Source organism: Lygodium microphyllum, chromosome 17, assembly GCF_053477565.2.
Source record: "Lygodium microphyllum isolate KBCC chromosome 17, Lygodium_microphyllum_v1.1.10, whole genome shotgun sequence".
In the NCBI taxonomy this organism is placed as follows: Eukaryota; Viridiplantae; Streptophyta; class Polypodiopsida; order Schizaeales; family Lygodiaceae; genus Lygodium; species Lygodium microphyllum.
Window position 1 is genome coordinate 38,351,464 of NC_141151.1, and position 13,020 is coordinate 38,364,483.

The following is a 13,020-nucleotide window of genomic DNA, read 5'->3' on the forward strand; positions in this document are numbered from 1 at the left end:
CAACTCGAGGCACATTGCATCGAGTTGCGGGGTAAGGGAGTTGAAAGGGGCCCCTATTTTGGGGTCAGGGGGCTACGAAAGTAGCCCCTGGTTGGGGGATCCCAGGGGTGCAACACCCCCGACTCGACAATAAAGGGAATATTCTCTGGCCGACTAGTGGAGGTTCATATGGTAGGTCGATCATACCGACCTAACCGCCTTCATGGGCTATAAAAGCTAAACCCCTTCACAGCCATCGATCATCCATCTTTCACCCAGTCATAGTTGTTCCAGCTAGCCTTAAGCTCTTCACCTATCTTCTATCTAGATCGCCATCTAAGTTTCACTATGGAAGTGCACGGGTGGACAGAGCCATCTCTGTATCAGTTGTTTGGAGCTAAAGAAATTTTCTAATTCTCCTCTTATCTATTGTGTACTCTTTATCTCTATCTCTTTCTTAGATTATGTTCGTCTGCATTGTGTAATTCTTACACATAGAAATTAAAAGCATACTAATCGTGTTCTATGTGCTTCTAAATTGAGAATATGTGGGAAAGGAAGTCCTTATTGGAAGAACTGTCAGCATGTGACTAGATGCGATGCTGATTATGAAGCACAATGGGTTCATTTAAACTTAATAGGCATCAAGTTCATCATAGCATTTAGAAAAGGACAACATGCATCTTCTAAAGGAAAAGACAAGGAACCAACCTCAGAGTCAAATATTGGCCCTAGTGAGAACAACAAGAAAGTGCTTCAAGAGTTGGATAAGGCCCAAGAGAGAGAATGGAACCACTAGATAGAAATCCTCCTAGTCCAAAGTAGAAAAATAAAGCTACAAACAATTACACAATGGCATCTAGGGCCAATAAAACCAAACATCAAATGACTCCATCAATAAGGAAGAGGAGACCAAGGGCTTACAATTGTAAGCATCAATGGAGAGTTAGCACAAGGCTTTGATTAGTTTTCCAAAGCCCTACTACATGCTCAAGGATACTATGGAAGAAATTGATAGATTTGGTTACCTAAATCGCATGTACAACCAATTCCACTGATCGTAGCTCAAGTTTCATCATAATCAATGAAAAGAAAAACTAGACCTAAACATAGAATTAACCCTAGAGCGAGATAACTTAAAAGGAAAAATATGACAAATTTGTGACTGAAAAGCCCAATCTTGCCTATTGGGAGGAGACACTTGAACCTACAAATATTGAGTGCAACAACATTCTGAAATTACCAATCCATAAGAGAAAATCCGAGATTTTTGAGAAATCATCAACTCAAAAGGAGAAAATAAAAAACATCATCCTTGTAATGCCACTCAATCTAAAAGAAAATGTCATAAAAGAGGGATAGTTAAACCATGTAATGTCAAGAGCAAAAAGCCTAAGTTAGTAACTAGTCCATCCAAGCATTCAAAGTTTCCCAAATCTAAGAAACCTTTATCATGCAAGAGAAAAAAGGAAATCAACAACAAAAACAATAGTCTAGTATTACTACTCAAGGTAGGAAAAAAGATCCTCTAGGGATAGCAAAGGAAGCACCAAAGGATTGATGACCTCCTTCTAAGAGTGTGATCATAGACACATCCAAAACTTCTAAATGTATAACAATAGGTGGCAAGCTCATGATAGGTGAAGAAAACTCAAGGCTTGAAAGTGACATCAATAGTAGAAGCTTTCCTTGAAGATCTTAAGATGTGCAAACATCATGATACAAGACCACTCTAAAGCTTTGAAAATCCTCAAAGACATGAGAGAACTATCAATATCAAGGTTATAACTTCTTTAAGTAAGATATACCTTGAATCCCATATTCAATGGTCATCCACTTCCTCAAGAGAAGTTGCAATTTACTCCAAAATTAATATACATCTTCACCAAGAACTATGGTTCTTCTTTGTCAACCTTACCAACAATAAGGATTTGTGCTTCAATTGTCCTAGTTTAGTATTCGTTGTATACATTTGAGTGTATCAACCATTCTGAGAGCCAATTTTGCTATCTTCAATCATAATTCCAATCTTCTATACTTTTCTCTTTATCTATGTAAGATTGCACACCTAATTATATTACACTAAATTTATTAAAATAGAAAAGAAAAATAAAAATAGAAAATAGAAAAAATGCTCCACCTTAGATAGATGGATGTACAGTCATTGCACCTAGGGGTTCTTAAGATAGATTCATTTGGTGGCCTTGGTTGATTAGTCCCTAGCCCCTTTTTTCCCTCCTTTCATTATCTCAAGGCACATTAAGAATAGGACCTTTTGGGCTTTAGTAGATGATGTGTCACCATAAGCTTAGCAATGCATAAGTAACTTTATCCTAACTAGGTCCTCAAGTATGGGACAACACTTGAGGCTAATTTTCATAGAATTGAGCTCAACACTCAAAAGAGAGTATAAAAACAATAACATCGCACATAGAATAAATTGAAAGTATCCAAAATCACATGCTAGAGTCCAAAAAATCATCCTTCTTTCAAGAATAGATTTTGGTACTTTGAATGTGACTCTTCCTTAACTTTTATAACTTTTTCCTTCATAATTGTGGTTAACATTACCTTCTTTCTTGATGATTTCCACTCCCTTGGTGCTCACCATTGAAGGTAGCATGCTAGAGCTTCCACCATAGATGTTAAATGTTGATGGTCATGATGAAGTAGTCTATTGGAGGAGTGGTGGTTGTCTTTGTGATGAGATGAAGATGTTGTTGGTAGTGCTCTAGAAGATGGTAGTTGAAGACATGGATGATGACATAGTACCAATAGATGATGTAATCTTGTAGCACTACTAAAGGATACCTAAAGAGGAAGGAATGAAGGGTGTATAGATCAATGGTGTTGATGGGTCTTCTTAGTGAATCTTGAGTGGTACTTGCAATCATTAGTGCTCTCCTTGGGGTTGTATTGACCCTACTATGTGGCTCTCACTACATCAAATTTAGGCATTTCAAAAAGAAAAAAATACAACATTTAGGAAATATAGAAACTAAAAATTGACCAAAGGGGAGAGAGAGAGAGAGAGAGAGAAGCCATCCAAGGTCCGAGAGCTTTCATTACATGGAAAGAACCCTCTTCTTGAAACATCCAAGGTTCGTCACTTCCTATGCCTTAAAAATTTATGGTTCATGTAAATTTGTTTTGGTTACTTAGAGATTGTTTGGTGTCATGGTTATTTAGATCCATGGTGTTGTTCATTGTTTAGGGTCCCTATTTCTCACAGAATTACACTTGCATAAACATTGATATAAACACATTCATAAACACATGTTTAAATATTTGCATAAATGTTGTCTAACATTACTATTTCTAAAAGGTTCGTGCCTACTTGAACACCTATATCAATATTGGTATAAATGCTTACATAAACACCTACATCTTTGTATGTGAGCAGTTGCTTAAGCTCTTATATAAAAATTTGCTTAAGCACATTGTTAAATGTCTGCTTAAACCATTGTTGAATGTCTTTAAACGTTTGGTTAAATGCATCATTAAACATCTTGTTATATAAACGATTAAATTCCTGCTCTATTTAAATTTAGCTATAAATGGGAATAGCTTATGTAGACATGTGTGGTTGAGTGCATTTTTTAACATACGAGAGTTATACAAAAAATATATTTGAACCTTACTATACTAGTAAATTAGACCATATTGTACATTGTTGGAATCCTACAATCATAAATGTAGCCGGTATCCATTGTAAGTTAGAATGCTACTAGTATATATGCTACAAGTATCCTATCTTGTGTAAGGGAGGAAAAAACCTAGAACGTTCTTCTTTACTCTAACAAGATTAATCTTTGACTAATAGCATAATCCACTATAATATGTAATCTAATGACGTTAATTTTAGAAGATTAACTTCATATCAAATAGCCTCAACTTCGAGTCAAAATCCATGAGTTTTCACAATTCTTTCAAGAGCTTGAGATTCTATCTCACAATGGGATGTAGCTTGGACCTAGTAATGCTTGTGGAAGGAGTGTTCAATATAAGAAATTTAGGATTAGAAATACAAATATGTATGGTGAATCTAGATGGATCAATATGGGTCATTGCATTTTGAATTAGAAGAACGATCTTCATGATACCATCATGACTCACGCCTATATTTATAAATTTTTCTACAAATAATGTGCTATTTTGTGAAGGCTTTTGGCATTATCAAAATTTCAGCCATTGTGTCCACAAGTTCATCCCATCAAACATGCCAGTAATGCCCTTAGCTATTGTCTCAACAACCCATGCTTTTTTTGTCCTTTTTTAGCCCTATATGCATACAACTTTTTAGCCTATTCATAGACTCAATCCTTCAAAAACATACGAAACTTGTAGGTGCAAATTTAGTAAAACAAGCAAAAAAAGCATATCTGTTCACAATAGGAGATGAGAGATTTCCCCACACAACACCATTGTACTCTTGCCTTGCAATAGTGCTCATCACTGAAAACCTAGTTCCTTAAACTCTTTCGCATTTGGTGGCAATGGAGAATCCCTTAACTTATCTCTGTTTCTAGGATGATTCATGCATACAATGCAATTTCATAGCCTCAAACATTGTAGTAGGATCGATTCAAAATAATTATTGGTTATATTTAATTACAAATTGAACTATGTTATTTTTATATTTTTAAAACTATTTCATTATTATAAATGTAGTCTCAATTACATTTTGTTTAGCAAAATCCATAATCAGTTTATGTAGTTTCAATCACATTTTCTTATGTAGAATTCTTAATTATTATACTTTTATCATTATATTAATTCAACATAATATTATCAAATTTTGATGTACTAATTACTTATCATGTGATAGAAATTCCTTCTTATACTATCCAAATTGCATGCAACTAGTAGTTATCTATCCATCCATGGTAAGTAACTATGTTCTCAAAACGATCTATCCATTGGTAGCCAATTACTGTGTTCTCAAAGTGATTTATCCAAGGTGCCATGTCCTACATCTTTAGTCCAGAGAAGGCTTTTGGATGGACATAATGATCCAGAGGTGGATATGCTTTGACCAAAACTCAGCTTCATTGATTTGCTAATATGGACAAATATAAAGTTTGTTTGGTATTGCTCACTTGAATCATTAACATGCTTAAGAATTGCAATATTTGTTTAATGACAAATGATTAAAGATCATTGTGTTGAATGTTATCTTCCATTCCATATATTTTGTAGTTTTAAATGTGTGATTGCATTTTCTAGTGCCCTATTTAAGTTAGAATATTAGGATCATTTGAATTTTGAAAGAAAGGTTTAAACATATATAATTCTACTCATATTATAGTAAGTTATTTATTATTGACTTTTTTTCTTGCGATCGTGTTGCTTATGACCTTGATGCATTGACCACGTGATGTTGCTCGATGGAGGTCCATTTGTGGAGGATATATAGCTTGTTGGTTGAGCCCATCCTTTCTATCATTGGTTTCCGAAATAAGATACTCAAGCACAATGAGATCATATTGTAATGTAATGCCCTTTGTTTGTACCTTGTAAAATGCCCTTAGTGTCTTCTCACCTCCTAGGATGGTTGATGAATATGTATTGCGCCTCATTAATACCATGGATGCCAATGAGCGGGCACGAGTTTCTGATCGTCAGCGAAAGGATACTCTGAGAGAGAGAGAGGACGATCGTGCTGAAGTGGCTTACAGAAACATGATAATGGGTCTGACAGATGGCTGCGTCGATGCCGAGACGATGAGCACGATGTCCAGTGCGATGATCTGATCCGAGGATGACGATGGTCGCCGTCCTCGTCCTCGTCCTCGTCGTCATCATCATCATATCGCCGTCATCAATGCGATGGCGGAGGCATGATGACGCGGACGCTGGCAGCCAATCGGAGGCGGCGCAGCTCGTGTGGGCGGCGGCGGCAGCCGTCTCGACTGCAACCTTGGTGGCTGCATATGATTGGATGGGCAATCATCATAAGTCCGTACTGGATCACATCAAGGGCAGGATGGCGACGATGATGAGGTGGCACGAATACTCGTACTTGATGGGCGGCTCCTCTCGACATACACGAGGTCTCGCTTTGCCGCCAGGCTCTCTGGGCCTACCTCGCTTTGGCGAATCCTTCACGTACAGAACCAAGCGCCATACCTTCTGGCTCTCTCGCCGACAACAGTAAGGAAATCTCTTTGCTTAATTCATATACATACATATATATAGAAAAGCGAGCGATGCTTAATCTTTCTGTTTCCTGCTGAGAAGCTGAAGTATATATAGATTAGGTCACGCTAATTGCTTGTGCCTTTGGCACATACCATGCATTCTAGATATGGAGACGTATTCAAGACACATCTATTCGGACACCCATCCATTGTGGTGGCAGGGCCTGAAGCTGCTCGATTTGTGATGGTGGAGCAAGCGTACTCGTTTCGACAGCGGGGGCTACCCATGATCGAGCAAGTGCTAGGAGGTCGCTTCTTCGGCTATCAGCATGGCAAGGCCCATGCCAACCTTCGCAAGATCCTCCACACCCCTCTCCTCCCCGATGCCCTTGAGCGAGCAATCCCAACCGTGGAGGCCATTGCCATCGATGCCTTGCGCCACTGGGAGGGTCGCACCATCAACACTCTCGAAGAAGCCAAAAAGGTTCTCATAATCCACCTACTCCAATTACTCAGTAACCTTTATGTTGTTATGCTTTATAGAAGCATATCTCATCCACAAAACTATATAAACGATGCTTGATGCATTGTGTTTATCAGGTTTGTTCCCTAAGCATAGATAGATATTTTTATCAGGTTTGTTCCCTAAGCATAGATAGATATTAGGCATATGTCCAAAACAATGAAATGGTTCACTCAATAGAGGCTCAAAATAAGTGTTTTCTTTTGAGCTATGAAGCGACACAGAAAAGTAAAACATCATTTTTGTCTTGATGCTTGAAAGTGAGACCATTATTTGGTCTTGATGCTTGCTCTCAACAATCCTTTATGTAAAGTCTTACCGAACATTGTTTCTAATCTCATCCATATCAATAACAATGTCCAATGTGTCTATAACACAGTAGTCAAATTAAGTATCTAGATCATTATACTTAGTAGATCACTACAATTTAACTTCCTTTTGATACTTTGTGACACCTATGTGAGACAATTGTGGATACACTCGATATATTCTCATGTGATTTGATAAAAATCAACCATATCACTTTTATCCTCCTTGACAAATGTCATAACCACTCCTAGTGCATTTATGACTTGCGAAGTAGAGTGTTTTCTTGAATCATGCATCCTAATATGAGATAAGAGCAAACTCTTAGTGTAATCTCATCTTGTTTTCTTGGAAGCTACTAGTATGTTTTTAAGGTGGCCATGGAGTTCATCATTGGACCTGCACCTCAACAAGAGAAGGAGGAACTAACAAGTGCTTGTGAGGATCTAATTCGTGGAGTTAACTCATTGCCTATTTATGTTCCCGGCACCAACTACTACAAGGCCATTAAGGTACTTCTATACATCAGCTTATAAGTCAATGTCTTGTGAAATTAAATGTTAAGTTATGGCCATTGGATGTTCTTGTGATTGCCACATGAGTATATCGATTTATTGAAACATAGTTAACATATTTGAAAATTAGGATGTTCCATTGTTTTGTGTCTATGTATATTTTTGAAAGTAAAATTCTATCAAATTCTTAATACATTGATATAGAATGACATAGAAAGAGTTTTTTCACCTTAGTAATCAATTAAAGGAAGAGTCAAATCTTTATTTTTCCTACAACATAGGCAAAGATTGGATTCTTCATCAATTGTGGTTCAATTTTAATCAGCACACCAACCCTTAGTGTTGTGATCATGAACATGATATTAAATATAACAAAATTTGCAAAAGGTGCAAATTTGTCAATAAACTTAAACACTAGCCTACGATAAAACTAAACATAGATAACTACAATGGCTATAGATACTATGACAAAAATCAACGACAAAACTTTTCTATAGCATTACTTGAGTACCAAAAAACATTGCATTAGTGCTATAGAGTTTGAGGACTAAAATTTACAAAGTGAGACTATGCAAAAAGTGCCATAAGTGAGACGCATAATGAAGGGCACATGAGACAAGTGGTAATGCACAAATGGTTAGAAACTTCAATGGCCAAAAGCTTTATATAGTGAGATGTGCATAAGCCTGGCAATTAGAAACAAATAACCATACTAAAGATTTTGCATTCATTTTTTTCATTGCTTACTAGCACAAGCTTTGGGTGCCACACCAATTATCCCATCTTATGAAGCTTTATTTCACTCTTGGCTGTCTATCAATGCAAGATCTTCATATCATTTTGAGGCCACATGGATCACTGTCTTACAATAAATAAATTCCTAACAAACTAGCTATTAACTTTCTTATTTCAATTTCAAAAAATATTGTCAATTGATCTTCATCGATGTGTAACATTTCTCAACAAAGGCTCATGCTACCTCTTTCATTTTGCTCAAGATGGAATAACCCATTTAAGTTAGTCTACCTTGACCATCTAAATAGTAAATAACACACCTAGAGATTATAGCCTCATATTGTTTGATAGGAGTTATGTTCAACAAATTGACCCACTTTCATGTGTTTAACAAATATTTTTGAGTTGACACTTGCTTGCTCAACAAAAAATCTTGGATATCTTAACATCACCACACCAACAATGGATACTCTACAATCTACCTAGTGAAAATACTTTGCACTTACAACTGTCTAACATTAGGAAAAACAAGTGTTATACTCATTAAAAAGTCCTCGTTAAACATAGAGCAAGTCTATTGTGCTCAAAAAGTAGATTGTTGATCAATTGCAAGTAGTGTGGGATATATGGGTTCAACCTTACTGATACAATCTAACATTAGAAGTTGTAACTTTTATATAAAACTTGAGTGAAAATCTGCAACACAATCTCAACTAGTGCTAGATCCATGGGTTCAATCTTAATCACACTATGCTTGGTTAGGATCTACAATTTGCGACATTAAAGACAAATTAATAATTTCCCAAAGCTTTCAAAACTATGTTGGGTTTTGCCCCAAGTAAAGGTTTTTTTTTTTTTTTTTTGCAAACAATCCATCATTGTTAATGACAATTTACATGGGGTTAAAAATATATTTTGTAAAACTTAGATATTCTAAAGCTTTTTTAGAAGATTTGTATTCCCCATACCAAAGGGGCATATCAACTTTTTCATGAACATTATGAAATCCATTTTTCATCATGATAGCAAAGAGCTTATGTTTAGACTAGTAGCCCAAATTGAAACATGCTTTATAGATTATCAAATATGTTTATTTATTCAAGTGTTACTAAATAAAGTTATGCTAGCATTAAAGACCAATCTACATAGTAGCTTAAGTAAGAGTTTGGAATATTATTCATTAGTCTCATTAAAGGGGCTTATGCGAAAGGCATGAGTAGAAATTGCGATTATGCAACTCCCATTCAAAACCTAGTAGATCACATCCTCACCTGCTTTTAATGCAAATATAAACTTTCCTAAATCAATCTTAGTGAAACATCTTTCCCTTGAGTTGATCAAATGACTCATCTATTTATGGTTTGGGAAGTTTATGACCATTGCATTACTCAAGAAAATATTGCCATATACTTTCTTCAAAAATTTTGTTGTTGCCTAGGGCATTTTTTCCTCACTTTCCTAAAGATTCATTTAGTCATGCCAATATCTTTTCTTCAATTTTTGGTTAAAAACCATCGTCACAGTAAGTCATCATGGAAAACTTGTGCATGAAATGAATAAAGAACATCATATTTTTTCACGAAGATGGGACTCTTTGTCGATAGGACTTTTTCAATGCAACCTTCCATCTCCATTGATGGTATAGTCCATGTCCACAAACCCTTAAATAGTTCAAAAAAGGTTTCTTAGTACACCAAAGTCATGATGAAATTTTTATCTTAAGTAAATAGCAAATGTTCTCTTGCATAGTGTTGTGTTGATTCTTTATTACATTATGCTTGAATGCACATGAATCCACTTTTGAATTTCACATTGCTAGAGATTTATATGAACTTGGCAGGAGAGTAGACAAAAAGCTTGTGCCCTTTTAGACAAGATAATAAGCTTTAGAAGCTTAGATAATAGCCTTCAAGGTGGAGGTATACTTGGTCTCATGATGACAATTGAAGATGAGGATGGAAATAAGTTGACACTAGAAGAGATTCACGACAACATCCTCACTTTTCTCTACGGAGCATATGACACCTCTGCTGCAACCTTATGTTGGACCATCAAAATGCTCACTGAGCAACGTGATCTTTTAGGTAGGATTCAGGTATGGCTAATGACAATTATCTAGAATCAAGATTAACTAGGTTTAGGAAAGGTCATTGATGCTTCATAGTGTATAGTTTTAGCTATCATTTTATATTAGAATTATGTCAGTTTGTTCAATGACAAACTCCATTAATTCTCATTGAACCACAACTAACTAGGTATAACTTTTTATATGTTGCCAAAGTATCCTCTTTATGAAGATAATTTTGCCTCTTTTTATATTGTGTAGACAGAGCATGAAATGATTCGTGGAAAGAAGAGCTTTGACGAAAACATCAAATGGTATGATATCAAAGAGCAAATGCAACTCACATTAAGGGTACGGATTATTTGGAGAGAGAGTGAATGAAAATGTGTGATTTACCATTTTAGGGATCTTGAAGGTTGATCAAGTTTCACTTTACCATAATATGACTACTAGTATACAACCATGTAGGTGATAAAGGAAACGTTACGCATAGCTAATGTGGTGGAGTTCTCATATAGAGAAGCCATTGAGGATGTGCCTTATAAAGGTACAAATTCTTTATTCTATTAACTTGTATAATTCAAAATTTATGAGGAATCATTAGCTGACCATGCATGCACATGGATGTATGCTAAAATTATAAACATGGGTGTACACACTTTATGTCTGTGCACACTACACATGCATGTGCATGCATACATGCATGCATGTGGGAATAATGTATGCACAATTATTTGGTGTATTACAGTCAAAGGTAGTTATATCAAATCTCTTACATCATTCCCTCCATGTAACAATTCAGACAATGAACACCATTGTTGTGAGCCTATTCATACACATGTATACACATGCTTGAACATGCATATCCCACAAAAATCCTATTCATAATTGTCACACATGCATGCAAGCACATGCACTTATTCCATTACTCACTCATTCATGAGGTACAAAATTGTGTACCAATTACGAGCTTTTTAAGTTGAATTTTTTAACACATGAGCTTAACATTTTAAGAAATTTTAATCATATTAGTGATATAAATGTAGTCTTAGACATATTACTATTATACAAATTACAATACATCCTTTCCAATCGAAAAATGAAAGCAAGTTCACACACAGGGGAAACATGATATAGAATGGTTTTGCTCATCAATCCACTAGTTTGTTTGATAGATTTTAAATTTTCACTTACTCACTATCGAGTTAATGAGAAAAACTTTTATAAAAACTATAATGATGACAATGATGGGGATCTTCTACAGGATATGTTTTCCCACAAGGATGGCGAGTCATTGTGGCACATGTAGCATACCACATGAACCCAGAGTACTTTCCACATCCACAAGAATTTGATTCATCTAGGTTTAGGGTGAGTCATTTTTCATTTTCTTAAATCAAGAGTTCAAGATACCAATATTGATTCTAGTTAACAAGGGATTCCCAACAAATAAAAAAACCTCTAATAAGAATCTATTATATCAATGAAGGTTCAACCCAAGCTCTTTAGTTTCACTCCTTTTGGAAGTGGGCCACACGTATGCATGGGGAGGGAGTTATTACATTTGGAGATTCTTGTGTTTATCCATCACCTTGTTTTGCAATATAGGTAATGCTTTAAACTTTTAATGGATCTAACTATTGTATTGCAAAAAGTACAATAAAGATTACTTAATTATAGTCACATGTAGACATGGTATTCTAAGTTTCATGAACGCTTTAACCTTTTGAATATTTGTTTTTGCCTAATCGATTAAAATTAGAATTATTGCTTTCCAAATGGTATTTTAGGTGGGAAAGTCACGAAAATGATGAAGGTTCTGATTATGCACCAATGCATATTCCAAAGGGAGGATTCCCAATACATGTAAAATGCAGGTATACACATGTAATCTTGTTTACAATGTGAGATTGTTTGTACTAACATTTTGTGTAAAAAAAGAGTAAGTATATGTCAAGCTTAGTTTTCAACATTAGATAATTGATAGTTACTTTTAAGAGTAACAACTTGGGAGGAATATAGGTACATGTAAAATTAAATGCTTTCCTTTTGATTCCCAAATAGTATCCAACATGGTGAATTTAGGACTGCACAAAAACCTTTGAAGTTCATTCCACTAACTTGGAGCTTATTTTTTACTCACATGATATCATGTCCATGTGACAGGGATATGAAAACGTTCTTTGAGTGTAAATGGAGAGGTGATAGATGTGATCCCAAGGAGGAGCATAAAATTTAGATTATAGGATCCCAACAAGAGTGTTTTGGAAAGCAAATAAAGACACAAGTTGATAGGAAAGGCATTATATTACATAAAGAATGCATCCAAACATGATACAAGGTGTATTAGATGTCCATAAGGTATCCTAATAGATTATGATCTCATATTATTCTAATATGTGATAGCTAGGATTTTGTGTTTATTCATTTTCATTTTGTACTAGTATTACAAATAGCATTGCTTTGTTTGCTAGTTAATTTAAAGGATTAATGACTTATCTTAAAGTGCTAGAGTACATTTAAAAATTTTTTTACACATAGTTACCTATGGGGAATAAATTGAGCAATCATGGTTTCAATGAAGAGCCCAAAGTGTAAAATCCTCCTCTATAAAGGGAAATTTAACCAATTTTTAATAAATTTAACATGACCTAGGGGTGATAAAGGAATTGCTCTCAATTGTGAGTCTCATAGGATCAACATGAGATTTGAGAGTAGATTTTGAAAACCATCATGCATTTTCAAATGGATGATTCT

At 35.3% G+C, this 13,020-nt stretch overlaps 1 protein-coding gene across 2 annotated transcripts; it reads left to right on the plus strand.

Moving 5' to 3' along the window:
* Positions 1 to 5,624: 5,624 nt before the first annotated feature.
* Positions 5,625 to 12,637, plus strand: LOC148021792 (abscisic acid 8'-hydroxylase 1-like). Of its 2 annotated transcripts, XM_087696659.1 has the most exons (10): positions 5,625 to 6,132; positions 6,285 to 6,603; positions 7,311 to 7,460; positions 10,039 to 10,293; positions 10,525 to 10,614; positions 10,732 to 10,810; positions 11,528 to 11,634; positions 11,753 to 11,871; positions 12,054 to 12,140; positions 12,430 to 12,637. In XM_087696659.1, exons 1-10 carry the CDS (start codon positions 5,741 to 5,743, stop codon positions 12,500 to 12,502), a joined length of 1,671 nt encoding a protein of 556 aa, XP_087552785.1. In that variant the 5' UTR covers positions 5,625 to 5,740; the 3' UTR covers positions 12,503 to 12,637. The 2 variants fall into 2 exon arrangements, with proteins under 2 accessions (XP_087552785.1, XP_087552786.1); XM_087696660.1 differs by lacking the exon at positions 10,039 to 10,293.
* Positions 12,638 to 13,020: the final 383 nt, after the last annotated feature.

Coding starts and splice junctions, on each gene's coding strand:
- LOC148021792 (XM_087696659.1), top strand. CDS start 5,741: ATGACGATGGTCGCCGTCCTCGTCCTCGTCCTCGTCGTCATCATCATC. Junction 6,604..7,310: donor CTCTCGAAGAAGCCAAAAAG/GTTCTCATAATC, acceptor GGAAGCTACTAG/TATGTTTTTAAGGTGGCCAT. Junction 11,635..11,752: donor TTGATTCATCTAGGTTTAGG/GTGAGTCATTTT, acceptor ATATCAATGAAG/GTTCAACCCAAGCTCTTTAG.